General features: G+C 43.8%; 2 protein-coding genes across 33 annotated transcripts in view; both read right to left on the minus strand.

Moving 5' to 3' along the window:
- MADD (MAP kinase activating death domain) overlaps positions 1-13,625 on the minus strand; it is a 68,764-nt gene extending 55,139 nt beyond the window's left edge. For all 25 annotated transcript variants that reach the window (XM_005522438.3, XM_014252027.2, XM_088057312.1 and 22 more), the window contains exon 1: positions 13,556-13,625. The gene's annotated coding sequence lies outside the window, so the exon portion shown is untranslated. The remainder of the gene's footprint in view (positions 1-13,555) is intronic.
- Positions 13,626-16,287: 2,662 nt separating this feature from the next.
- NR1H3 (nuclear receptor subfamily 1 group H member 3) overlaps positions 16,288-27,720 on the minus strand; it is a 30,662-nt gene continuing 19,229 nt past the window's right edge. For all 8 annotated transcript variants that reach the window (XM_014251933.2, XM_014251935.2, XM_088057206.1 and 5 more), the window contains exons 3-9: positions 25,972-26,238; positions 22,122-22,330; positions 21,701-21,880; positions 21,150-21,249; positions 19,530-19,643; positions 18,629-18,723; positions 16,288-18,238 (exon numbers count right to left, since the gene is read on the minus strand). In XM_014251933.2, coding sequence (XP_014107408.1) covers positions 18,092-18,238; positions 18,629-18,723; positions 19,530-19,643; positions 21,150-21,249; positions 21,701-21,880; positions 22,122-22,330; positions 25,972-26,238 — 1,112 coding nt within the window. In that variant the 3' untranslated portion in view covers positions 16,288-18,091. The remainder of the gene's footprint in view (positions 18,239-18,628; positions 18,724-19,529; positions 19,644-21,149; positions 21,250-21,700; positions 21,881-22,121; positions 22,331-25,971; positions 26,239-27,720) is intronic.

Genomic DNA, 27,720 nt, shown 5'->3' on the forward strand with positions numbered 1-27,720 from the left:
AATGGCAAAGAGCTACTCATTAAATGGTTTTTGTGTTGCTTAGGCAAATCCATAAGATTCCGAGAGTGCTTGGGAAGGGAGCTTCAACCAGCAAGACTGAAGAGAAAAAACAAACCACAACCTGAACTTTAACTGTGGGATAAACAAAACAATTAAAGAAACGGTAACACCAGAAATCCAATTTTATAAAATGCATCCCATCATCCCAAACCTGCAAATGGCTGTCAGCAGCAATGATCTCCACAATTCCCGAAGACTGTGATCTCTAACACTTTTTCTGTGAACATACAGAACTGCTGTTCTACAGAATTGCAGTTTGCAATAGCAAAAGTGCACCTTGTAAATCACACTGGGTTTTTCACTTACTTAATTCAGTTCCATTTCTCTTGTTTAATTTCACTTCTTTTTCTTGATACCCATGCCCCCTGCAGCTGATTTCTCTGAATACTTTATGATAGGAAGATCCTTTTGGCAAAATGAGATTTTACTGCAGCATTACTACTTGCCAATAATTATGCTTAATAGATATCCAGAAAATAATTCTTTCCAATCCCACCATTCATAGTTCATAGAATTCATGAAAGAATCGGGAGAAAAATAAAGTTTTAAAAAGTTACACATTACATTATTCCCTACAGTATTTGAAAGCAACCTGAAAACAGAAACTTTCTGAAACTGAAGGACCTCAGAAACTCTAAAAATCAGAGATGCTCAGAGTATTCAAGAAGTTTACTGAGCATTCCAATGAAAATTTTAGTAATAGTTATTTTATATTAAAAAAATTGAATTGATTGCTTTCTGGGGCATATTCAGAATAAGGTTTCCATTTCAGTTCATGTTTACATCCTAAGGCCATCATAGAATTATTATTACTGTACTAAAATCTTTCTGTATTGCAGCATAAATGTTTAGATTTTACTTGTATGAAAGTATAACATCTTTACTAACAACTTGTAAATCTCAGCAAAATCAGGTCATTTTCTTGATGTTTCCCTCATTACTTCATAAGCACTGTAATTTTCAGCATCTCAGAGTCACATTCAAAGTCCAGCAATATATCTGATTTTTTCCCAGTCTTTCACATTGCAAGAACAGAGCAGGGAAATTTTATTCATTAGCCCTCCAAATGGCAGTTAGAACACAAAAACATTACAACAGCAAGAATAAAAAAAGCACGTATGCAATTTATATAAAAGGAAAATCATACTTGTAAGTACTAATTAAGGAATAATAAACTGAAAGAAACTTTAACTCTCACATGTAAACAATATCACATTTTGTGAAACTTCTGTGGCATGTTTTTAGTAGATCCTCAACTATCAATTATCAGCCATCTTCTCTGAGCAGCAATACTGCTGTAAATTATCTTCTCTGAACAACAGAGAAAATACAGACATAGGAAGCAAAGTTTCTGTTTCTGCATTTTAATGACATTGAAAACACTGTAGAATCTGTCCTGGAAAAGCTCTTTACCCTTGATATTCTGCAAATATCTTGGCAGAGAAAAACTCAAGAGGAACAAGACGAAGTTGGGATATCAAGTGGTCCTTTTTGTCTCCGGGCAGTTTATCTGTTTTTTTTTTAAACTACTTTATCTGTTTTCTTTCCAAATGGCTTTACTCAGAACTCTTTAAGGAATGAACTGCTCAGTCGCAGACAGGGGCATAGCAAGAAGTCATCACAATGCAACCTAGAAGTATGACTTAAAGGAATTTCTGCTACTTAGTGGTAAGCAAAGATGTTTTTCCTCAAAAACAGAGGCTACCCAACCCATCAGTGAAGGTGGAGAAAATACACTGCATTTGTTTATGACTGCAACTCCTTACACATATTCCCCACAGCTCTGCAAAGGAGTTAGCAAGGTATACACTATGAAGGTCTCAGAAACCACGAAACTTCGAGAATATCTGAGCAGACAAGTACAAGGAACATATGCAGGGCTTACAATGTCCCTGGAATAGCTGAAGCTACATCTCACTGACATCAGACACTGAAGTTTCTGTCAGTTTTTAAAAAAAAAGATCTGAGCACTTTCTGTGATTTCTGCTTTCTATTGCAACACAAGTACAAGGTAGACCAGACTGATGCAGAAGTGCCAGGGCTTCCAGAGCCACCTTCATGGATTTACTAAACAACACAACAGTTACAGTGAGACATAAGAGGACAAAGGCTTTTTTGGGGAAGATAACTTGTTGTTGGACTGGAGCAAGGGTAGAAGAATAAGAACAAAGTGTAGGTTTTTTGCCTTCCTCTATTCAATCTCTGGCTTCTTCAGAAATCTAGTAATGGCTGATGACAGCATTTAGAAGAGTATTGCATCAGCATTTGTTGGAACTCATCTTCCTATTCCGGCTTGGAATCAGACACCACAGTTGATGATCTGTATAAAGCAACACCAGCAGGCATCCCAGTCCTGCCTCCCCCTCCCTATCTGCCAAGAGCTTGCTTTCAGGCCAGTGTCATTCCCTTCTCTGTGCTGGCAACAGAGTTTGTGCAGCTAGAGGGAACAGCTACAGGCTGTGGAATTGATATGGACTAAACCTAACGCTCTCTCTTCTTCTCCCTCACCACTTTTGTTTTTACAAGTTTGGGTTTTTTTTTTAACTTTGTTCATCAAGTGGCCCCACAAATGCTTGTGCAGGCACCAAGAAATGTAGGAGAAAGTTAAGGGAACCTGGAACACTTGACTGAACACAATGTGATCACAGAACTACACCCAGCACCTCTACAGGCAATACAGAGGTAGCTTCTTTCTAAAAGATTTTCCATCATCCTTCCAATACCTCCTAGATTTTAGAGACTAAGTAGATTAGGACAGAAATAGATCAAACAACCAAGAGATAATTCAATTTTTCCTCTTTCACGCTGGAATTTGGACCTGAACCAAGAGATTAGCTTGACTCTGAGATGGTGCAGGTTTTGACATTGATAAGTCAAAATCTCTTCTCTCTCTCAAACTGCTTTAACTTTAGATTGCTTTCTCTGTAAAACATATTGGAACCAGCCCTTTGAAGGCTGAATCCTCAAGCAGCACCTGATGAGAAATTTTCTGTAACTTCAGCTCTAGAAAAAGAGAAAAATAGAGAAGTAAAGGCCCACCACAGAAACATACTGCACCAACAGATCATGTCTCAGACAACACCAAAATTGAAATAGGCACTTATATGGATGGTGAACGGGTTGGTGAGAGCTAACACTACCCACACACTGTAGCAGCTGTCAGCAATACTCACTAGTAAAAGCTGGCACCATACCTAAGCACAAAGAGAGAAGGCAAGAACCAGCACAAAACCACAGCTTACCAGTAACTCAAGACATGAAAAAAGTGTTCAAAACAACTAACAGTTCTATTACTGGCATTACTCTGCATTTCAAAATTCCCCAAACACCCACATTTTAGGTTGTAGCACAACTTCTTAGAGAACAATCTGCATGGTATTCTGCAATTTAAACTCCTCCCAGAAATAGAAGTCTATATAAACAAGCACACACACTCGTGAAAAGCACGACAGCACGTGATGGATAGGGCAGCATGAAAGAACCCCAGCAGATTTTTTATCTGTTTAGAGTCATCTGTGTCAGAGCCATGCCCTGCATTAGTCCTAAGAGACATGAGTTGTGCAGTACCCCTATTTCATCTATCCCCTGGAGTCCTCAATCTTTGTTAATAGTCTTCTCATTTGAGACACAGGCCTAGAGGAACAAAGCAATTTAGTCAAAGTATGACTTCAATACAGTAAACTGTTAATACAACTTGTGTCACTGTCTGGGGTCTGGCTGAGATGGAGGTCATTTTCCCCACAGCAGCCTTCCCAGTGATGTGCTGTGTACTGGTAACTGGAAGGATGCTGGTAACACATCAGTGTTTTGGCTACTGCTGAGCAGTTTTGGCACAGCATCAAGGCTGCCTCTGCAACATCTTCCCCCAGCAGTGCTGGAGAGTATGCAAAGTCTTGGGAGGGGACATAGCCAAGACTGCTGATCCAAACTGACCTAAGGATATCCCATATGACATCTGCTCAGGATAAAACCTAAGAGAGAGGAGGAGAAAGGCAGAGAATCCATTATTTAAAACATTTGTAATCTGGAGCAACCGCTAAGCCTACTGAAGCTCTACTTCCCAGGAAATGGCTGGACAGCACTTTCTTCTGGGAAGTAAACAAAATTTCTTGGGCTCCTTTGCTTCCATGAATGCAATCTCTGCTTTATTAAACTGCCTTTACTTTGAGCCACAAGGTTTTTTCCATCTCATTTTCTTCATCCTGTCCTGCTGAGGAGGAGTGTGATAGAGAGGCTCAGTGGACAAAGTAGCATCCAGCCAAGGTCAACCCACCACACTCACCTGTGGTTGTTTTCCTCACACAGAGGCTTCCAGCTTGGCTGGGCCAGGCCTGCACTGAACTGCATGATGCCCAGCAGGTATTTACATCATTGTTTGCAAAAATGGTATGAAGACAACACATTAATTTACAACGGGAAAGTACTAAGCCCTGCTTTCCTTAGGACTCTTCCATGCTTTCAGAAGGTACCAGAAAGGCTTCTCCTTCCATTATCTCCAGCTTTTACCTGGTAAAAGTTCTAGTGCGCAGTTCACTAGTCCATGGATACCTTTAGAATATAAATCAGCATCATACAATTCAATTTGCACAATGTCTGAATAAAGAGCATACATGGGACATTAATTTGTAAGAGAAAAAACAAAAAATTGTGAAGGAGATAGAACAAATTACAGGACAGAAGCCACATAAATTACGGGTCACTGAAATTTTGCCTTGTGAAAGACCAAATTACCAGTCACACCCAGAAGGAACTAAATTTTTAGATGTCTTGGAACATCCTGAATTTCTATTTACTCCCAGCCAAGACAGTCTGTACTGAGTTCAGCTCTAATACCCACTATGCCTGACCTTAGTGCGTTATTTTCTGTGAATTCAAGAATCACCAATCGAACTAAACTGAAAGCTGGAGCAAGCCAAAATAGGACCAGGAGTTTCAATGCCCAGTGGGTTGATTTATGTTTCCTTTTCTGACATCACACACCTTGACTTATCTGCTAAGCTATGAGAAATAGGTGTGAGTACCTCAGGACCAGCCAACCTCACCTGTATGGGCAGGAACGCCATTAAACTTATTGCTGAACTGGAAACAACATGGTTTGAAGCACAATATGAACTGTTCATGGTAGCTTTGACCTGTCATTAGACATTTTAATAATCTTTATGGAATCTTTACCACTGAAATTTTGGTTACTTCTTCCAAGTGTTCTTCAAATGATCCCAGACATTATCTCTGGTATAACACACGTATTTTTTGCTTGTACTGAGCTTTTAAAGAAGCAGACAGGCAGCCCTCTTTTCACATGAGCCATTTTTCATTTCCTCTGCTTAACAACCATATAAAACACTGCTAACAGTTTTATACTTTAAAATATGCAACATTCTAGGAAACTCATTATTGCTATTATCCAGATACTACAGTGTTTCTGCCAACACAAGAAACACAGGCAACAGGAGAGATGAGAACACCTCCCCTTCTCCAGAACTTGAAAGAACATGGAACAATTTCTAAAATCCAACCTGGATGGACTTGCTATACTGGTGCAGCTGCTTTGTGTGTTACCATGCACCCTGCCAAGGCAGCAATCCATGCCAACACTGTGACTCCTAAGAAGATACTTGCACTTTGGGAAAAAAAAAAAAAAAAAAAAAAAAAAAGTGGGTATTTTCAAAGAATTGCAAGCATACCTAAACAATGACAGATTTATCTAGTATGGCTAATCTATAACATAGGTGTGGTTCTGCAAAATGCCTAGGGGATAGTTCCAAGCATAAGAAATCACCCAGTAAAGACCAGGACTGCAGGCAAATTCTAAAAGCATCCACCCTGAAGCACATGCATCACTTCAGTCAATAAGAGTTGCTTACAGATCACATCAGATGCACCCCAACTATTTCCACTTTTCATCTATCAATAAATCTTGAGGGAAAGGACAGAACAAGCCAGATTAAAGAAAATTAAATAATTAATGAGGAAAACAGGTTTTGGCAATACAAGAAGACTTCTTTTGAAGGCCGTGTCAATAAATATAATAATTTAAAGATTTCTTCCTTTTCAACTAAACAATGTTACCTCTTTGCCTTGTAAAACAGTACTGACACAGACAATCATCTTTTGCCTCCACATTAGTTTTCAAGATCAAATTAGAAGTAGCATGGGCAGGGCTGCTGACAGATAGACTGAAAATGACCAGAATTAGTCCACAAACAGAAGTATCATGCCACACAAATGGGAGCTTTTTTGCAGCATCACGGAGTGAAGCTGGACTGATTCAGGTTCCCGGTTGCTATAGTGACAGATTTCCCAGTCCTTGCCATATGTCAGCCCTTCAATGTTGCTTCCTCTCTCCTCCCTGCTTCAGCCAAAAGCTTGGCTAAAGCTGCCTGCTGTACATGTGGGATCACGCAGTCACCACACATGCACATGCTGTGAATACAGACCCACAGGTAATCTGATTCAGATCAATCACCATAGCAACCCAATCTTTTAGTCCCTAGATTTTAGCCTGTCAGGTATATTTATAGAGCAGCTGCAGCGCTCCACCCCCTCTGCTCCACCACCAAAGCTCCCAGCACTGCCCACACTACCAACAAGCTTCACCCAGACACAAGGACTGCCCGGAGTCAGCACTGAAACAGAGCCCTCCTGGCACCTGCAGGCTCCAGGCCACAGCGCAGTACCTGCACCACGCTGAACGCCTCCCAGTCCGTGAGCTTTCCATAGCCACGGGTACTACAAATATCAGGAGTCATTCTTGCCCATGGAAAGCTGAGTACCAGCCACAGGTGACGAAATCCACTTATCCAGGTACCCACAGGACGCTTCCACAGACGCGCAGTGCAGGCACAAAAAGAACGTGTGGAGTGTGCTAACACAAACATGCAATCCTAACGGGAATTTTCAGGCAGCAGCAGAGCAGAGATTCCAGCAGCACCTGCCCCACAGAGCCACAGCTCCAACCCCAGTAGGTACATGAAAGCCATGAAGAAAATTCAAGACTAGGGCTTGAATGAACAACAAGAGATAAGCGTGTGAGGAAGAACGGTATGCAAATACTGTTATCCATTTTATTGCATTACACGCTCGGGGAAAACCATCAACAATAAACTAATGCAGGAAAAGCACACCCTTTTATAGTACTCCACTTCCTAATAGGAAGGAGATGACAGATTTTAGCCTCAGCCACAGGACATTTCACACGCTTCAATTTAGGTTAAAGACCTTATTCTCCTCCCCTCCTTTACTGTGTGAAACATCTCTCTCGTGATCCTTCCTGGGCAGGATCATCGTGCAGGGCATCACTCACTACAGAATCACAGAACAAATTCTGGCATAAAAACCCTCTGCCAATCTGGCCAGTTCTCCGGCTCTACACTTGAATTTAAATTCATCTCTTATTCAAAAATAATCTCCAGAGATTTGCATGACAGAACAGTAACACAAGGCCAACTCTTTTGAAGTCTGTCCCTTTTTGCCCCTCCTTGTGAAACATCACCATCACAAAATATAAGAGCCTTCTCATTTTCTCTACCTCATCAGCTTTTCACTGATCACCAAATCTGCTCTCATACATTATACAAGGAGAGGGGGTGGGAGGAAGGAAGGGCAAACCAAAACCCACACAATTCCCCCAAGCCGAATTAGCCTCACACTGCCTGCAACCATTAAAGCATTACATTCTTTTCCAAGCCAGAACTGCTTTTGGCTTGAGCTGAGAAACGTTGGTGCTGCTTCTGATTGCAGCCTAGATCCCAGCACCCAAAAGATGCTTCCATTCCCAGCCCTCTGCCCTGCTCCCATTTGAGCAGTAGGCCATGGTTCCCACAATGCAGCCACCAGAAGGCTTTTCCCAAAAGCCAAATGGTGTAAATGTACAGCCATAAAAAAATTAACAAGAAAACAACGAAGCATGTGACATTTGAGAGAACTGCTGGACGCAGCTGTAACTGCTAAATTATTCAGTGCTTTCCCTTGCCACAGGCGCCTCCCCCAGCCACACTGAGCAGCTCTGGGCCAGGAGACATCACTCATGGCATCACCACCACCAGCTACAGGCACATTCAACTCTTTCCTGGAAATTGGTCACACAGACAAAGGGGATACCAACAATAAATTACAGCCATTTGTAAGACAGAGGAGGGGGAATGGTCACAACCAGTGTGGAAACACTGAAACATTGTTCAGGATAATGTGAACCAGAAAATAAAGTACTTTAAGTAATCCTGTCACTTGGCTGTTGTTGGCACCTCAGAACTCAGAGACCCACATCTGTTTTTCCTTGTGTGTTAGAAACACTCAGCCTACCTCCCCACGTGTACCACCTGCTGTTCCTTCCCTCTACACACCTTCCCCTTCTCTTCAACACTGTGGGAGATGAGAAATTCCTACCCTCAAACCGACCCTACTGCTAATTTTGGTGATAAATCATAGTACCAGCTGGTCAGAAATGAAAGGAAATAAAAGAGACAAGCCCATTTTCCCTCTACAAGAGCTCAGGGGTGTGAGAAGCATGGTTTGGCAGACTCACCCACACGTAAACACTGGGGGAAGCAAGCTCAGAGTGAAGAAGGGACAGGAACCGCCTCAAGCAACTGCTGGAGCCAGCAAATGACAGAGCAAGGGCTCTCAAGAGGACCTTCTGGACACTGGCAGTGGCAGCCACCATGGCAAAGGAAGGGAGGGAAAACACCACCCTGCTGGGCATGTATGTCTTAAGACAACTAACAAGAGAGAAGGGAGGAACCAGGTGGCCTGGAGGACAGAAGCAGTGTGCCCAGCTCGTGGCTCCAGCAGAGCAGTTTAACTGCTTATCAAGAGGAAACAGACACGGCAGCAGAGCGGCTCAGCATTTGTGGCTGCATGAAATTATGGTGGATACTGGTTTTAATTTGCAATTATCTGTATCACAAAAAGCACTCCTCTCCTCCCACTAGCTGATGATGAAACAGGCAGAGGCACAACTCCTCATCTCTTGTCACAAGGGCTTTTCCAGAGCAAGGACAAGATACCCAGGCAAGCAGAGATCCAGGGAAGCTGGTGTCAAAGCTACAGGCAAGAAGGCAATCAAACGTTTTACACTGACATTGGGAAATTCAGTTAGAATATAATGGGAAGCAGAACACAACCAGGGCACTGATCTTGCAGATGTGACAAAGTAACAGGATATGAAATAAAAGGCTGCTCTGCTCAAGAGATAACACACAGTTCCTGGAGGTCATCAGATAACAAATTTGACAGTAATCTATCTTTGTCTCTTGTATAAAAAAGCGAATGTTAATTCCCTGATTCTCACAACTGCTTAGAGACTAGTTACAAACAAAAAGGTGATATCTGACAAACATTACTGGATACATCAAAGGCAACATGATGACCAGCTCTGTTTTGCGAATGCTGCTGCTTTGAAATAATGAAAGCTGTAGAAGAAACAGAAAATCATAAAACCTTGTTCCTTGCTGCTACACTGATGCATTATTTCTCACAGCAACCCAGAAACACAAGAGTCTCTCATTTGACTGCAGTGTCTGGGATCACAGCATGAGAACTGCCTCAGCTTAGGTAATTTAGGCATAAGCAAGCAGCACTTCTAATTTTTAAATTCCTGCAAGGGTCCTGCTAGTAACAGCGATCTGAAGTGAACACAACCTCTCACAATTCAGTGGTTTCTGGGGGTTGTGTAAAGATATTTCAGAGCTCCTGGCAGTAAGTACATGGGTCACTTCTTCAGTCTGCTTGATTTGGGGTTTCAGCTGGTTATTCTAGTTCCAAGACAGAAACCAGGAGCGTGTTTGTCAATAATTGACAGTCATTTCCATGTGGTTTTGACAGGTTTAAGGAGATCCAGTGACAGAGAATCTAACTGCTCTAAAATTATTTTCTAGCTCAAACAACAGAGCAAAGACCAGCTGAATTATACATGTTCAGCCACAGAGTGAGCAGTAGGTCAATGCAAGTTTGTCATAGCTCTCAAGGTAGAGAAGGAAAAGCAGCAAAGCATTCTGTCTTCAAAAGAAATATCACAATTATTCCACAGATTATCCCACTAAAATGCATTCCTTTCTAATTGATGCCTCATGATGCTCCTTTTTATTTCACTTTGCTTCTTATTAGGTCACTGACAATGCTTTTACTTCACGAAAATTCCTATCTTGAGATAGACGAAAGCTCTTTAAACTGGGGACATGATATTAATCTTGCACATCAAGCTCTTTCATTCTTTTTTTCTAAATCCTTTCCTCATTGCTGCAAATCCCTAATAAGAAGCTGTACCTGTATTTTCTACCAGTGCACTGAAAAACTGCCTGGAAATTTAATGCAGTATATCTTAAATGCAGGCACAACAGGGCAAAAGGACATTTCAGGAATTCATCTGGGTTGTAGCATATGCATTGCCTGTCTCCAATTCCTTCCTAATGGAAAGTAAGTGAACCATTCACCTCTGTACTAAGTTTTAACATAAAAGTATCAATTACCATCTTGTGAATATGATGGCCATCATAAATCCAGTTTAAAAACGACAGCGTGAAATGACAGGGTATGACACTGTATTTTACACCATTTGTTATCCCCTCTCCCATACTAAATCTCTACCAATTTTCCCCCACAAAAAGAAAGCCATTCCTCTAACAAATGTATCTGGAAACGAGTACCAGAGAAAATCTATTAGCTGGAATGCTGTAAATTAAAAACTTTGAAGAAATTTATTCTCTTAGAATTTAGGAGTACTTGTGACTTTCTAATTTAATACTCAAAATTTTCATAAATATTTGGTTTTTCAACTGGCTCGCCACAGAAGATATTAAACAGACCAGACTGTACAACACTACAGAGGTATGCCTAGTATATCCTGTCTGTACAGAACCTGAGTATTTGATATGGCTTGAGGTGAGAGGGGAAAAGCTATAAATTATGAGCCTCTATGTCCCTGAGCCCAAGGCAGATAAAATGAAAGCCAACACTAATTTAATTCAGGAAGATGATATAAACAAGTATTTTAGTAAGGCCTGAAATGTACTGATGATTCTACCATTTCTACTCAACCATCAGTCCTGATGCTGTAATAGCTAAAAAAGCTACTTTGGCTAGGTGAGCTAGGATTACTATTAAATATCCTGGGAACTTTTACTCCTCTGGCCCCCAAATCCTTCTAAAACTGACAGAAGTTGGACTCAGTACTCTCAGGCACATGGTGTGGCTCTTGGGGATGGTCCTGTGAAGGGCCAGGAGTTGGATTCAATGATTCTTGTGGGCCCCTTCCAACTCAGCACATTCTGTGATTCATTACATGCACACCCTGTCTGCTTTCAAAAGAGTTACAGAATGGTACCATGGTTGAAGAAGAGGTTTGCCCTCTAGTATATATATATATATCTATATATCTATATATATATCTATGTATGTATGTATGTTTTCCCATGAAAACTTTAAACCAGAAGACTTTTTTTTTTTTTTTTTGCCAGCTTACAGCCTTTGGTTCACCACCATTCACAGCATTGGCATATAACATAAATCCTAGAACTGTGTCCTGGCCATGTTATGCATTTTGTGTAGACAACATTCTTTCAGTGAGGATACTGTCTTCCTTTTTTCCCCATCCAGTAAAATTAGAATTGTTTTAAAAGCAGTAACTTTGTGGAAAACAATGCAGAAGGACTCTGAAGCTTACAGCTTGAAACCTGTTCATTTGGTAAGAACGCAGGAGTCCAGACCTGTGATACAACTGCAGCACCACTGGACAGGCAAGTACAAGGTCTTTTAGTGAGGACAAGGCTGTATTACTCTCCAAATAAAAACATTCTAGAGATTTGCTGATGATTTTGCATTTTGTTAAACACACGGTAAGATACTTAACAAGTGTGCATTTAATTACAGTGCCTATTAAATTGTGTTCAAAACCCGTGCATTTTCTAACAATACAATAGTAAGGCAAAAATAGTATTTTATAGCTGGAATGATCTATCAGTTCAGTGTTACATAACATGCTGTGAGGGGATGGCCAGATTAGATCCAGTAAAAACTGCATTTTAGCTATGTTGGATGTGAAGTGCTCTCTTGCATGTGTCAGGATTGCAGCTTTTCATTAGTGCTGAAAACAGCAAGTACTTCTTGTGCCCAATCCAAAACAGTTCCCTAGGTCCAAGCAGTATGAAGTCCAAAAATAGAGACACTTCCCAAATAACCTATATTTGGATGACTTTGGTTTGATTATGTGACCCTCAGGACACCACAATAAATCTTCCCTCCCCTTGCTTGTGTCTACAAGTAGCATCCTTATTGCAGATAAGCGATGGTGCAAGGAGCACAGCAAGGACACTTGAGAGCACACCAACAGAAATGCTGACCCAGAGTCACACTGGATGTAAAGAAAATGGCTGGCTTGTCTAGGGAGAGCACAACATAGTGCCAGATCACAGTCCTACCCCATCTCCATGGGGCTGCATATTTATAATGTATACTATTTTGCTTATGACTGAAAACAGTATATGGAGGAGTTCAGGGGGGAAAGGGAATCAAATGGGATGGGAAACAAATCAGTTTCTTTTCAAGCTTATAATTTCTTGAAACACTTCTTTATCGTGACTCCACACAGTGACACAGACCAAGCTTTCTTCCCCTCCTCCACCTGACAATAAAAGCGAGCCACACAACAAGGTGGTGACACCCATTCACCCATTTCTGAGGGGAAAACGCTCTTGATTTATAGTCGACTTCATAAGAAATTGGCCGGTATAAAGTGGATTTCCTATTCTATTGTCTTGTGGAGTAACAGGATCTGCTGTTTACAAACCAAGGAGTAAAAGCACCTTTCCAGTCACATTACCGCAGCAACCCCTTCACATGGCTGCACACCTCACCCTTTCCAAGGGGTTCTGTCCGCCCTGAGCCGACCTTCTCCCTTCCCTCCCTATCCTGCCCGCTCCCACCTGGCAGGGAGCGAGGAAAAGCCGCCGGGCTGCCCGGGACCGAGGGCGGCCCCGCGCCCACATCCCCGGCCCCCGCCGCCGGCAGAGCCCCCTCCCCGGCCGGCCACGCCGCTGTTCCCAAAGCCGGCCAGTCCCGGCTGGACCCCGCGGGGGCTGCTGCCGCCCCCGTGCGGGGACGGCTCCCACAGCGCCGGCTGAGCCCCGCGGCCACAGCGGGACATCGCGGCCCCGCCCGCCGCCGGCGCCCCGGGACGATGGAGTCGAACCCGGGCGGCCCCGCTCCGGGGGCGGGGGCCCCCGTTCCCTGCCCACCGCCGGCCGCGACCTTGCGGAAGGGCTCGCCGCTCCCGAGCATCACCGCAGCGCCCGGCCGGGCGGCTGCGGCAGCGCTCGGGGGGGCCCCGCCGCCAGCTGTCCGGGTGCGGGGCAGCGCAGGCAGCGCCGCCGGCCGCGCTCCGCGCTCCGCAGCCCGACCCACAGGTAGGGTCGGTGGGGCAGGCTCCGCTTTTGACATGTACACGCACCCGGCCGCCTGCGGCATCGGCACCGGGCCCGCCCGGTCGGGCCGCCCCGCTCACCTGCTGCTGCACCGCCGCCGCCGCCGCCGCCCCTCTGCGCCGCCCGCCCAGTTCCGCATGGGGGGGCGGCCTCGGCGCGGGGGGGCGGGGGGGCGGGCGGAGCCACCCCCCCGCAGCTGGGGCGGGGGGAGCCGCGCCGCCAGCCGCCAGCAGGGGGCGCTGCAGCCCGGGAGGGGCAGGCGGGATGGGGGCGGGATGGGGGCGGGATGGGGGCGGGAGGGGGGCGGGATGGGGGCGGGATGGGGGCGGGGTGGGGGCGGGATGCGGGCGGGATGCGGGCGGGATGCGGGCGGGATGCGGGCGGGATGTCAGGGAGCATGGGGCGGAACAGCTCTCCGGAGCAGGCTGCGTCGAGAGAAGCGGGAGCACTTCAGCCGCTTGAAGCGTCGGCAAGCAGCAGCGGAAGCCTCGCGGTAAAGCCCGGCTCCACTCGGACGAGGACACGCTGCCGTGCACAGGCACAGTGCCGTGTACTTTCACTCTGTATTGAGCTACATACTTGCTGATTTGCTAGTAGCTTCGTAAGATTACAAGAGAATTTGGTTATTAAAAGCTTGAGACACAGCTTTTTTAAATTCCTTCCAAGGTCTTAAAAATCGGTATGCTGCACAAACAAATCCATTTATTAACAAAACCAAATATAAATCCAAAATGCAACCAAAAACATCCTAAGTAGCCCAAATTTTTATACATATGGAGTGCAAAATTGAGAAACACTATTTGATATTTCTCATTTGTATTTGCCCACTGTAGAGGAATTGGGTTTTCAGAAATACCTCTTCAGAAATACCTTTCCTCCCTCCCCGTAGACCTGAATGCATCATGAGCCAATACAGCTGTTGAATAAGGGAGCAGTCAACCACGAACACCTCCCAGGACTCTAATTCAAACACCCCAAGATTTCTCCAGAGGCCAAATCAGCAAAATTAATTTGAAATAGATCAACCAGAGAGACTTAGAGCAGCAGGACTTACTCTCAGGCCTAGATAGCATTTTGTAAACATAGAAGTACAAATGGTGACCAATCTCATGGACCATTCTTCCCCCACACCTGCTTACTTGAGCTCCATGGGCTAACCTGGGAAGCTTCAAAAAGAAAAAAAAAAAAATGGTTCTGTACTGATTTGCGTTTTCACACGAAGTGAGAATGTGAAACTGTAAACAAGGAGATTGACTACATGATAATGAAAAGGGATGCAGAAGGCAGAGTGTGCTGGTTTGGGCTGGTAGAGTTCATTTTATTCACAGTGACTGGTACAGGGCTGTGTTTTGGATTTGTGCTGTGGTTGATAACACAGAGATGTTTTTGTTATTGCTGAGCAGAGCTCACCCAGAGCCAAGGCCTCTTCTGTTTTCCATGCTGCCACACTGCTGAGGGAGCTGGGGGTGCACAGGAGGCTGGAAGACACAGCCAGGACAACTGATCAAAGGGATATTCTAGACTACATGGCATCACACTCAGCACATAAAATGCAGGGAAGAAGAAGGAAAAGTGGGATGGTTTGGAGCAATGGAGGTTGCCAAGTAACAATTACACATAAGACCCCACTCTCCTGGAGTTGGCTGAACACCTGCTTGTCCATAGGAAACGGTGAATAAACCCCTTGCTTTGCTTTGCTTGTACGTGTGGGTTTTGCTCTCCCTATTAAACGGTCTTTATCTCAAACCATGAGTTTTCTGGCTTTTACCCTTCTGATTGTCTCCTAGTCCTGCTGCTGAGGAGTAAGCTAGTGATTGTGTGGGGCTTAGTAGCTGTCTGGGTTGAACCACAACCCAGAGGCAAGGAAAGTCACTGTTCTCACCACTGCCATCCACAGCAATGTTACAGGTTGTACCTTGAGAATCCCTCAAATTCACATGCAGTTTTTCTCTTCAAATTGAGATGCAGCCCAAAGAATATGAAAATGGAAGTTAAGCTGCAGCTCTTCTGTTGACAGCAGGGCCCAGCCACCGTCTAATCCACCCAGCATTGATGAGCTCTTGAGATCTGCTCATTATTCCCCCTCCCATACTCTGCTCCAATCTCCTATAAGCCTACACCTATTCCTTCTTCCTCTGGTTCAGTAGATTCCAATTTAAATTTTATACTCCAGAGTAACAGAAAGGCTTCAGCAGAAGAACCTGTGGTGTGCAACCTTGCCAACTGACCAGTTTTCCTTTCCCAATGGGCAGGGGATCATCAAGCACTTCGGAAGCAACTAATGCTGGACAGCTGTCTGCTTTTCCCCATCCTGCTGCTCCCTTTGAGGTAATGCACACGTTCAGGTCTTCCTGGTGTTTTGCCTATGAACACATCAGAAATGAGCAGCATATCAGGGATCAGGTAAGGTCCTGCTGAAATATACTTGACAGCTGGGATGCACTGGACTCCTCTTTCAATTTTGTTGAGCCAAAAAATGCAGAAAATGGAGTAAAGCATACACAATAAAAGGGTTACATTCTGAATGCAGCTGTACAGATCAAGGTGAGGTATGTATGCATAATGCATGGTCTTTGTGATGCATACTTAATCCACTTCACCTATTTGCCAGCTCTGGCACACAGCAAGGCACATACTGAGCTACAAATCTCCTACTGAAGGCCAAAGAAACTGCCTGGGGTTGCACTGCTACTTCTTTCTCATCACTTCTTGCTTCTCCCCAACACATACACTCATCATTTCTTATGAGACTTGAGCTTGTTACAGCAAGAACTTATTCCAACCTCCTCCAGTCTCATTACAGCACATCAGAAAATGTCAAAATCCTGTATTAGGCTTTATTCTTTTATATAAACATTAACATTTCTCAAACAGATTAGTTAAAAATACAGTTTTAAACAAGAATTTCTGCAATTGCAATGAGTTATAAAAAACAACAGATTATTTTACAGATTGTTACAAGTGCTTTACAAAGGTGCAGAGTGAAGGCCAGTGGCAGGGGACCAACCTCAAGTGCAAAATGGACACGATACCCTCACCGCGGGCATAGCGCTCAGATACACAGCCAAAAAAACAACAAACAAACCAAAAAACAGACAGACAAAAAAACCCCCGAGCCATGTGAACCTATGCTCTTGGGCTGCTCACCGGGCAAGCAGACATAGACCCCTATGACAGAGAAGACTCATGAGACCAAACTACCAGGATACTTAAGGTTACATCTCTGAGATCAGCCATAAGATGTTTTCTCTTGGAAAATAAGGAACATGTTTTATAACAGTGTATTTCTTTTCCGTCAGACAAAATATTGCTATAAATCCTAGAATACTTATGGATGCGGATACCTAAAACTTGAGCCATAAATCCAGCGTGGATCTCACAATGCCCAAAGTGAAGAAAGTATACAAGACCCAAGTATCCTTCTGAAGCAGTTGGCACTCCTCATACAGGAGGCACCTCCATATCCCATGATCATCACTGAAACCATGAGCAAGTACCTTGGAAAGACTTTGGCAAAAGGAAGACGATGCAAGTGGATCTGATTACACCCAATATTCCTGCAGCCTGTGATCTGAGAGTTGTACAGCCCACAGCTTATGCAATGCCCACATATTTCACTAAATGCAGTGTGTCCTCTCTCCTTGGTCAATACGTCTTCACACCCACCTTGGAACACATACCACATGCTCCAGATTCCTGGAAGCTTTTGAGATCCTTCCACCACACCCACCTTACTTAGGTACCAGGCCTACCCACCTATCTTTCTTCTGTTCCACCCCTAAAGATAAAATCTATGCCCCGATTTGTTTTGAACTAAAGTTGTCCAGCTGTTAGCAAATCAAAGCTAAATGGAGCTGTCTGCGAACCACCATGAGATAAAACCGTGATGCATTACATTAAAAAAAATCCACTACTTTATGCCTGACATCTTTTTGATACACAATGTTCCCTACCCAGAGGACCTCCTTGTTAAACAAAGGGGACTACATATTACAGGAATCCTTTTTCCAAAGGAGGGCCAGAATAAAGGGCAGCTCTAGAGATGAAGTCTCATAATAAAGAAATAAAAGCTACTTCTCTTGGAATCATTGTAAAGGGCAGCACATTCAAGAGATTTTATTTATAGGAAACCCAGTGAAACCCCCAGAACATCCACACTGACTTCCCTGAGCTCCTCAGATCCAGGTACACTGGGGACCCTGCCTTTTGAGCTGGGACATGCTCAACAGAGAGCTTTTGGCAAGTTCCTGCAAATTCATTTTCATAATCAGCAAGAAGAGGATCAATGGGCAAACCCTCAGCATATGCTTAGAGAAGAGAAAGATTCTGAAGAAAAAGGAGTTGAGGGGCAGAGGGAAAGGTCTTCATTTCTACCGTTTTTGAATGTTTCACGTTATTCCTGTGGGGTACGGGTACTACATCGAAACCAACCCCTCCATCTGAGCTACCCCAGCTGCCTCCTGCATAGTCTCATGACAACACTGAAACCCCAGGCTCATCACTCCCTGCATGCCCAGCCCAGGGTCCAGTGCTTTGGAGAGGGGAGGCTGGCTTCTCGTTAGCAAAGGCTGGGAGATGGCATTATGTCAACATGTCAGCGCCCTGGGAGCATGCAGTCACTCATGCACATCCCAGATTTCTGAGAGCAAGGGCGGGAGTTTCTTGTCCTGCAGCCGAAGGGCAAACACCTGTTCAGAGTGGACACTGCTCAGTGTCCGAAGACTGACCAGCTTCATTAACATCCGTGGAAACATCAAGCGGTCCTACAGGGGCAAATAGACAGCTGTTAGTAAATTCATCTAAAACTTTGTTTAAAAAAAAAAATCACCACAACTGATGATATACTGTAATCACAATCCTTATTTCATCTAGACCCAGAATTCTCCAGAAGGATGCAGTGTGAAAGAATACAAGCAGTACATCATGTCCCAAAACTCCTGACTTTCCATGCTGGCTAGAACACGACACAGGACAGCAGATTGCGACAGCTCATAAACCCTGCATTTACAGCTGCCATCAACGAGCCCAGAAGGGACAAGCGTGACAGTACAAGCAGCAAGAGACCTGTTACAGACAGTACTGCAGGAACTTTGCTGGCATAAACACAAAATCCACTTGCATCATCACTGGAGACATTCCAGTCAGGCACTTACATTTGGTCTGTTGATGCAAATGTAAGAATGAAGCGCTTCCACATAGGTGTGCTGCAGCCTCTCTACCAGGGACTGGTCCTGCACATTCGGTCGGTCTGTCAAAAAGCAGGTTAGAAGTAAGTAGAGTGGATGTAAGCAGATTGCCATGAGCTGCTTCAGTGGATTTAAGATCTCTAACCCCACTTCCTCCTATGTGTCTTCCCAAAACTTCATCTCACATTCAGCACAGCTGGGAGATATATCCTTAATACTGCGGCAACTGTGTCAGTTGCCTCTAACTTCTTTCTCAGTGATGTCTACTGCACATGGAGAATCCAATCCACCTCCTACAGAGGTGGGAGGTTAGAGACCAAACACATTTAGACAGTGCTGTTTGGTCTAATGTTTCTGTCCCAGAAAAAATGTGAAGCTGCCTATTCAAGAGCAAATGGCAAAGTCTCTCCAGTAGTTGAGACAGTTAGAAAACAGGAACAAATGAAAACAGTCATTAATCAGGTCACAAGAAAGAAGAGCAGAGGTGGCTTCTTGGCAAAGCCCTGTCCTGGCCCGAAGTGATACTGCCTCGTGTCCAGAGTATTTTAGCTTGCCCACTAGATGTCACTCATGCTGTGGGATCTGCATCACACCAGAGAAGTGCCAAGGACATTAAGGGGGCAATGAAATAGCGATTTCTAAATGAGTAAGATAAATACTGGCTGGTTTTTCTCCACACTTTTCCAGCAGTGAGGAATTCAATTTCCTTTGAAAGTGTCACTAGAAAATTTCAGAATATAATGCTTCTTTTATCACTAGATTCTATCCATGCTCTATTACTCCTTTTCTGCTTGTTACATCACTTCACTCTACTTTCTTTGCCCTCTGACTCACTGCTGCAGCTCTTCAGATCCTCCTGGCTTTTTACCTGCAGAGAAAATGTTGATGGCAATTAAAAGTGCATATTCAGCATCATTAAGCTGTAGCTCATTCATTCCCTTTGAGAACTCAAAGATGGGGTTAATGAACTCAAACTGCAGACCTGCAACAAACAGAAGAGAACAAGGTGAGGAATTGTCTCCATTCTCTCCCCCTCCCTTCCATGAAAAAGGTGGCCAGAAACCCACCACTATAACGCCAGGGAGTGGGGAGGAGAGACAGGCAGGGAAAAACCTTTACATTATGCTCTAATGAATCCTCCCTTTACATCCACTACTGGTGAACACCAACAACAGTGACTCAGGAGTCAGGTTCTAACTGTAAAATGACACTATTTCTGTGTTTTCCTAAAGCCTTAAATGCCACGCAGCATATTATTGGGCAACAGCGAAAGGAACATAACCATCAGCTATCAGACAAGTCCATCAAAACCTCAGAAGCACAACATCTATACTGCCCACTCTCACAGCATCACCTTCTTCATACCCCCTAGCCTTTATGCCTTCAAAGAAAGCTTTAATTCCACACTTCAGGTTCATCTGAAGTATGTATGAGCTGAAAATACATGGTTCCAAGAACTCTGAGCTATGCCATTTCCTTCAGCTCAAAGAACTGGGAGACCTGAGGCAGAGCCTGGCCCAGGCTTCCAATCAACTCATTTGATAAATGCAGTCAGACAGAAATGCACTGATATTTATTGGCATAACAGAGACCACTGTCAAATCAGGTGTCTTTGTGCTATGTAATCATACTGAAAACTTCAGGCCCTTCCTCCAAAATAGCATCCAATTTTCCAATTTCCTACATTACAAATGTATCAGAGAAGGAGGAACAAAATGGATGGAATGTTTCTGGATCCCTGCTTTTTGCCTTTCTAATAACCTGAAGTCTACCAGGGGAAGAGTCATAAAGAATAGTTGTATATAAAGACCATCTCAAGTATAAATGGTTAAAATAGCTACTCAAAGAATAAAATTTAAAAATCAGCTGAAGCACAGCTAAAATTTTGGGGTTAAAAATGCTGAAGATACACTCTTCTTGTTAGTTCGTCTGAAATTACAGATACTCAAAGCTCCTGGAAAAACACACTTCAGAGATCACAACAACACAGGCTACCATATATTATGATGATAAAATGTCTAAAGCAGTCTCTGGGGATCCTCAGCGCTTAGCACAGACTTCATATCAATTGAAATATAATCACAGTAATGTCATAACTCCAAGCATCCATCCCGATTAGCAAGTGATACACTTGCAATGGAGAGAACACTGTAGTTTGGATTGGTATGAACTGATACAGCTCCACCACCACATCACATCTCTACAAGCAAGGAATTTCACACCAACTGCTAGTCCTAGCTGGACACTTGCAACAGTATTTTCATGCTTTAAGAGTCCAGATTTTCCCAAACTGACACCTAGGAAAAGACATGAACTGAGCTGGTACCATACATTAAAAGCAAAAAAAAAACCCGTTTGTGGGGCCATTGGTTTGGTCCTGTTCTAAACCTCTCTCACCACAAACTACTTCCAGCTGCCTACATTAAAAAGGAAAATATATATGAACACGAGACACCGAGGAGGAAGAAACACCTGTCTAATGCACCACCTGCTTTGGCGAAGTCATCCCGATTATAGCTCAGGTCCTTAAGAAAGGTGATGCTCTCAATCTCTGGATTGTAGCGCCGAGATGTCTCCAACAACATCACCTGAAGACAGAAATAAGACATATTTGATTTGAAAGCAGGAAGAAATGTTACAACATCAATAATTTGCTGACTTTTGAAGCATCTTTGAAAAAAAAAACCAAAACAAAAAAACAAACCAACTACCAAACAAAACCACTCCAGTTTCCCTCAGAGTGCTCAAAAATTCCAAGATAAGGTCTGCTGCCATCCTTTGTGGTGTCTGCTTCTGGGAAATGGGAAATTCCTGTTTACCACTACCAAGGCATTTGCCTCATTCCCTTCCTGTATAATCAGGCACTGCAGTATATAACTAGGCATCTTGCCAATATAACCTTGCACCGCAGTAATGGTCCAACAGCTGAAGTCCTTCAGTCTGCCATCCTCAAAAAAGTGATGGAACTAGTTCTCTAGGTGGGTAATGCCAAATCTTACATCTCTGCTACTATTTTCTGGGGTGGGGTCAAACCCTCACCTCTATGGTAGATGTCTTCAGTAAAGCGATCTGATCTTCCCTGGTGAGCTCCAGGAAGCCAGGTAATTGCTTGGCAAAGTCCACTATCTCTTGCACAGAGATAATTGCAAGTTCTGTGAAGTGAGCAAAACGCTGCTGCCTTGCTTCACGGTTATTTGGATCAGGAATCTGGGGCCATGGCTGTGGGAACGAGAACAGACAGCATATATTTGTGAAAGACGGAGCCAAAGATGAAAGGTAAGATGAAGAGAACAAGAAAAGAAAATGACAGCTTCAGAGCATCACCCTTTGCTATTCTTTACAGAGTTTTAGCCCACAGATGCAATGCCTAAAAGTAACTGTTCTCCCAAATGTTTTACCTAAAGTGCAACTCCCCAAACTTCACTTTTTCTTATTCTGGGTACACCGGTAGAGTTTTTACCGTCACTTTGAGTCTGTCTGTGAAGGAGCGCTGGTTGCACTGCTGCTGAGCGGCCACGAGCTTTTTTATCATGCTCAGCTGTTCCGGCGTCAGTTTGTGAGAAGGGCTTGGCGGATTTGGAGGGTTCGGACGCACCACAACTGTCCGAGCCTGATCATCTTCCTGCTTCTTCAGTTTCTTCAGTCGGATCTGTTCTTCAGACAGAACATCTAAAGCAGGAATAGCTCATGATCAATCACAGGAACACAATGGGAACCACACTAAACACAAGGTAATGTGCTGTAGATGAAGAGGAAGAGGTCACAGCTGCCTGTACCAGGCATAAGCAGAGTGTACACAACACAGCCAACAGTGATACTTATTTGTTTCTCCCTCTATTCCCTACTTTAAGTTGTTCCATTGCCTAACCACACCGTCATGTAAAGTGTTCACAAAAGGCAGAAGCTCCCCTCATGATGCCTGGCAGATCTCAGAAAAACAGTGACCTTCCCCCTAAAGCAATTCCCTAAAATGTCATGTTACAACAGGTGCTCCCTTCATGCCATGGCGTGTCCACCATATTTTATATTATCCTATTGTTACATCTTTTTTCAGTATTGTTAGTTTAACAGCTTGTGTCATTTCACCCTCTTCAAAGGTCAGACTCAGTCCTGGGTGGAGTTTGAAAGGCTAATTTGCTATACAGGCCATCTGCAGCAAACTCTAGAGCAGTAACATATCCCAAGATGAATAATGGAAGAGTAACTTTTCACATAAATGTACTGAGGACCAGGTCCTTCAGGAATAGGGTTACAAGTATCCTTCAGTTGTTAAGTCAAAGGGGAGATGTTATTTGGATGTAACACTGTAAGGAACAGAACACCTCAAAGGCATCTGCTCTACTGAAGGCTGATGAGGTCCCTCGGTCAGAGAAAGGGAAGCACATCTTTTCTCATAGGCTTGCCAAACAGTGAAAAGGGATTTAAACTAAAGCTGCCCAGGGACAGGAACTTCAATCTATCCCTCTCCTCTCCCAATACAGTTTGATGCCAGGGCCAGCATGAGATGCCCACAGCCCGGAGAGAATATGCAGGTCAGCAGGAGAGCACCTGAAGAGCAGCACAATTCTTGCCACTCCATCCAGTCAGTCAGGTTCACTGGGAGCCCAACTTAAATGTCTCTATGCAAATGCACATAGCATAGGGAATAAATAAGAGGAGCTGGAGACATGCACACACCTGCAGGGCCGTGATCATACTGGCACCACAGAGAGAGGGTGCACAGCAAGTTCACTGGCCTGGACTTCAGGAGAGCAGACTCTGGCCTCTTGAAGGATCTGCTTAGTAGAGTACTATCAGATAAAGTGCTGGAGGGAAGAGGGGCCCAAGAAAACTGGTTAATATTCAAGGTCGCCTCCCCCAAGCTCAGGAGCGATGCATCCTTGTCTCTAAATTGCAATAGCATGGATTTGTCAGCTAGATCACTTGGAGGATAAAATAATGATTGGACAGTCACACTCCAAGAGCTGTGGCTCAATGTCCAGGTGGAGACCAGTGATGAGTGTTCCCCAGGGGTTGGCATTCGGACTGGAGCTGTTGAACACCTGTGTCAGTGACATGGACAGTGGGACTGAGCACACCCTCAGCAAGGCTGCTGACAGCACCAGGCTGTGTGCTGTGATTGACACTCTGCAGGGAAGGGAAGCAGAAAAGGAACTGATTGGGGAAAAAAAAAAACAAACCTCTGTATCTTCAGGAACAAAAATAAACAAAGCTTGACTTTTCAAACAAGACTTTAAAAGTGCTGAAAGATTCTTTGGCCATTTTTTTAATGCACAGATAACACAGGAAACAGAAGAGGTTGTGATGAGGTGGGGGTTAGTCTCTCCTGTCACTCCCACAGTGAGAGAACAAGAAGAAATAGCCTTAAACTGAGACAGGAGAGATTCAGATTAGGTATTTTTTAAAAAAAAATTCCTTGCTAGGACATGCATTAGAAATTGCCCTGGGAGGTGATGGAGTCACCATCCCTGTAAGTTTTTCAAGGGCACCTGGATGTGCGCTTGGTGATATGGTTTAGTGGTTTAAGGGTTACAGTGGTACTGCTGGGTAAACATTTGGACTTGATGATCTTAAAAGATCTATTCCAACCCTGATGATTCTAGAATTCTATAGCTGCTACACAGAAAAGCAGGCCTTAAAACAGAACAAATATATAACTGCACTTTCTTAACAGAATCATGTTAAACAAAGACAAGGATTGTAGAGCTACTGTAAGACAGCATTCTTGGGATTGGAAGGATAGACAAAGAACATAACACCGTCAAACTGAGAGTAACCTTTATCCCTGACTTCCAACAGGGAGGATGGGTGCACAGGTATATGCACCATGCACAAAATTTACAATTCTAACAGCAAAGGCATTCAATACAATTACCAAAATAAAGGGGATCTGTAAGATTAGAGAATGCTACTTACAGTGTTAGTTTAAGGAGGGGAGTAATTGATCCAAGTGATTACAGTCCCTCATCTTGGGACTCCAACCCACAAAAAAAATTTTATCTGGTAGCATGTTATTTGGCTATTAGTGACTCTTGAAAACTGCCTATGTGAAAGCCCTACAGCATGCTAAATTTAAAGCAATCTAACTTACTTGGTTTGTCAGGAAGGAATTATTTAACCTCATGGTTCACACTGGCTTAAGAACAATAAACTGGCCATGAATAACTTCAGTCTGGGAATCAGAAGAATGTTTCCAACAATTACTAGAGGGGAAGTTCTGCAATGACCTTCCAAGTGAAACAGCTGGAGGAAAAAGCCCTCAGTTTCTGTCTAAACTAACAAGGCAAACTGGCAGTGGGGATTACAGTATGGACAAGAATTGCCAAGTTCTTGATAATAACACCAAGATTCCTTTTGACCTAATTTTCCTGAGCTGTCGCCAATACAAAACAATGACTAAATGCAGAAACATACTGAGGCTCTCTGTATCCACCTGCAACAAAAGTAGCTAAGTGAACAAGTGGTCTTATTGCATTGCTTTTCAAATACATCCATTTTATAGCTCTTGGGAACAGGGCAATGGGGTAAAGATAGCATACATAATGTGAGACAAAGATACTGATATGCTGTGTTTCATGCTGAAAAACTGAACAGCATGTCACTGGGATTTAATTTTTGCAAAATTATGTTATGTTTCTGAAATACCCACTGTTCCTAGCTGTTCTGGGTGCTGGATGTCAGAAAAGACTTCACACAGATCTAACATTAATTGAGCACCCATTCAGTCAGTCTTTATGAGTAAAGGGATGAAACTTGGATACCTGGGCCAAGGAGGGTGGTTCCTGATATGCAAGCAGAAATACTGGTGAATTATTCAGAAACGGCAGCCTGTGGCTTGAATGAGAGAAATAGCAGAGAACCCTAAAGGGAGCAATGAGATCAGCTCATGCACAAACACAGCTGCAGTACTGTGGTGCTGCCCTTGACCTCTTTTGCAAGCTCACAGTAGGAAGCAAAGAAAAGTTGTTGTTCAAGGAGCATGATGACCAATCTTACAGTCCTGGTCACAAGCCTGGTGTTACTGACACACTTTACAGCACCATGATGAACACGTCAGTCTTTCTTCTGCTGGTATATTCCATGAGTTCTTATAAGGAATAAAGCAGGGCTGGGGTTTTCAGCACACCAGTGGTGCTCCACTAACAACCTCAGCTCCCCGCATGATCCTTGTTGAGCTCTCAGTGACTTCCCACGCACATTCCAACATCCAGCCTGCATGGCTCCCACGTCCCCCCTCCCCAAGCACTCTCCCTGTCCCCTGCCTTACAGCCAGTGTCCCCAGAGCCCTCCTGTCCCGTGCCCGCACTCACACTGCTCCCGCATGCCGGCCTCCTGGCACTTGCGCAGCCGGCACTCCTGGCACTTGCGGCGCATGTACATGTCCATCTCGCACTTGCCGCCGTTCTTGCAGGTGTACTGCGCGCCCTTGATGACACTGCGGCGGAAGAAGCCCTTGCAGCCTTCGCAGCTCAGCACGTTGTAGTGGAAGCCGGAGGCCTTGTCCCCACACACGCTGCACACTTCATTTCCCAGCATCTTAGGGGCTGGACCCTTCTTCCGCTTCAAGGGGGGATTTTCTACCGACATGAACGGTAGCGAGAAAAAAAAAAACAAAAGAAAAGAAAACCCACAGTCATGAAGGAAGCGTGGTGTTTGCAGCTGACTGCCCCATTCCTGACAACAAACGTCCTCACTCAAACCCGCGATCTCCCAAGCACACGGATAAGATTAAGTCTCCTCCCTTTTCACACACACCCCCGCCACTGGGCAAGCAAGTCTTCTGCAACAAACTTACTGACATAATCAACAAAGTTTCACCTCAACTATATAAACAAACGTAGCTTCACACTTGTTCCCCTCCAAAACAGAGTCCAGCAGCCAAAACATGCTCAGGACAAGCGTTCTTCTACATTTTCAAATTACAGTTAAATTACCAGGGTGAGAAAGACCTACAAAATAGTTGAGTTGAAACCTAAGATTGTGCAGAAAGAAAATTCCTTCCAAACTCACCTCCAGTTCTCTTACTTCTATTCTCTGACAAATGTATGCACAAGAATAAGCAAAATGTTTCTTCAATTCAATAGTGACAGAAAGCCAGCGCTGAAACTGTGACCCAACAAAAACCAGACTGAGCAGACAATCCCTGTAACTGGAACACTTGGGGAAACTGTCAAGACAGAAGACAGTGGCTTGTGGAATTAGCTGCAATAAGGCAGACAAGCATTACACTTCACAAGCTCTGTGAGCCTTTGGAATCCTGAAGCCATCATTTCTTCTTCAAGAAGAGCACTCCTCACTCCTAAAACTGAAACACTCTCATAGTGACACTTTGTTTACTAAAGCTTGTTCTGTCTCAAACACGTGGCCTTCACTACTGCTTCACATTTCAGGTGGTCTTGTGCAGCAGCTCCCAATTCTTCCTACATCATTATGACAGATTTTAATCTTATTATGACAGATTTTAGTCTTATCAGTGGCTCTGCATTTTGAAAACATCTTTGGTCTGCTCCAACACACCTTAAGCACTCCAGTCAAATGCTCACCAGTATTCTATGTGCATTCCCTCCCTATTAGCTCTCTCTCTTTTCCATCCATTTAATTCTAGCTATGTTGACAACTGATATTCTAGCTGATGTCAGATATAATAGATTCTTCTATGACAGCTGTCATAAAGATTACAATCAGCATGTCTTGATAAATCTCCAGATTATGTTTAGATATACCTGGAAAACCTTTTCACTGGAGTTAATGCTTAGTTTCAAGAACAAGGCTACAGCATTTCTTGATCAGCATCAGGGTTACAGTTGCATGTCTCATTTTTGTACTTACTGTTCCTACACTTCTACCCTTACTTGTGTTTACACTTATTATTCTGCTCAAGTTCCTGAAATGGTAACCAGTTTTAGGTCAGTCTCAGTATCTTGGTGTTGATTTTCAATCCCACTGACTTTACAGAGGCTTGGAGGTCACTCATTTTGGCCTGCACTTCTCATTGCAGATTGAACAGAAAGAAAATATCAACAGAAAGGTTAAATTTTTTATATTCTCCTCTTTCGTTC

The sequence above is a fragment of the Pseudopodoces humilis genome, chromosome 7 (assembly GCF_049639895.1).
Source record: "Pseudopodoces humilis isolate 2021_Gansu_Grassland_sample_001 chromosome 7, ASM4963989v1, whole genome shotgun sequence".
Lineage (NCBI taxonomy): Eukaryota > Metazoa > Chordata > Aves > Passeriformes > Paridae > Pseudopodoces > Pseudopodoces humilis.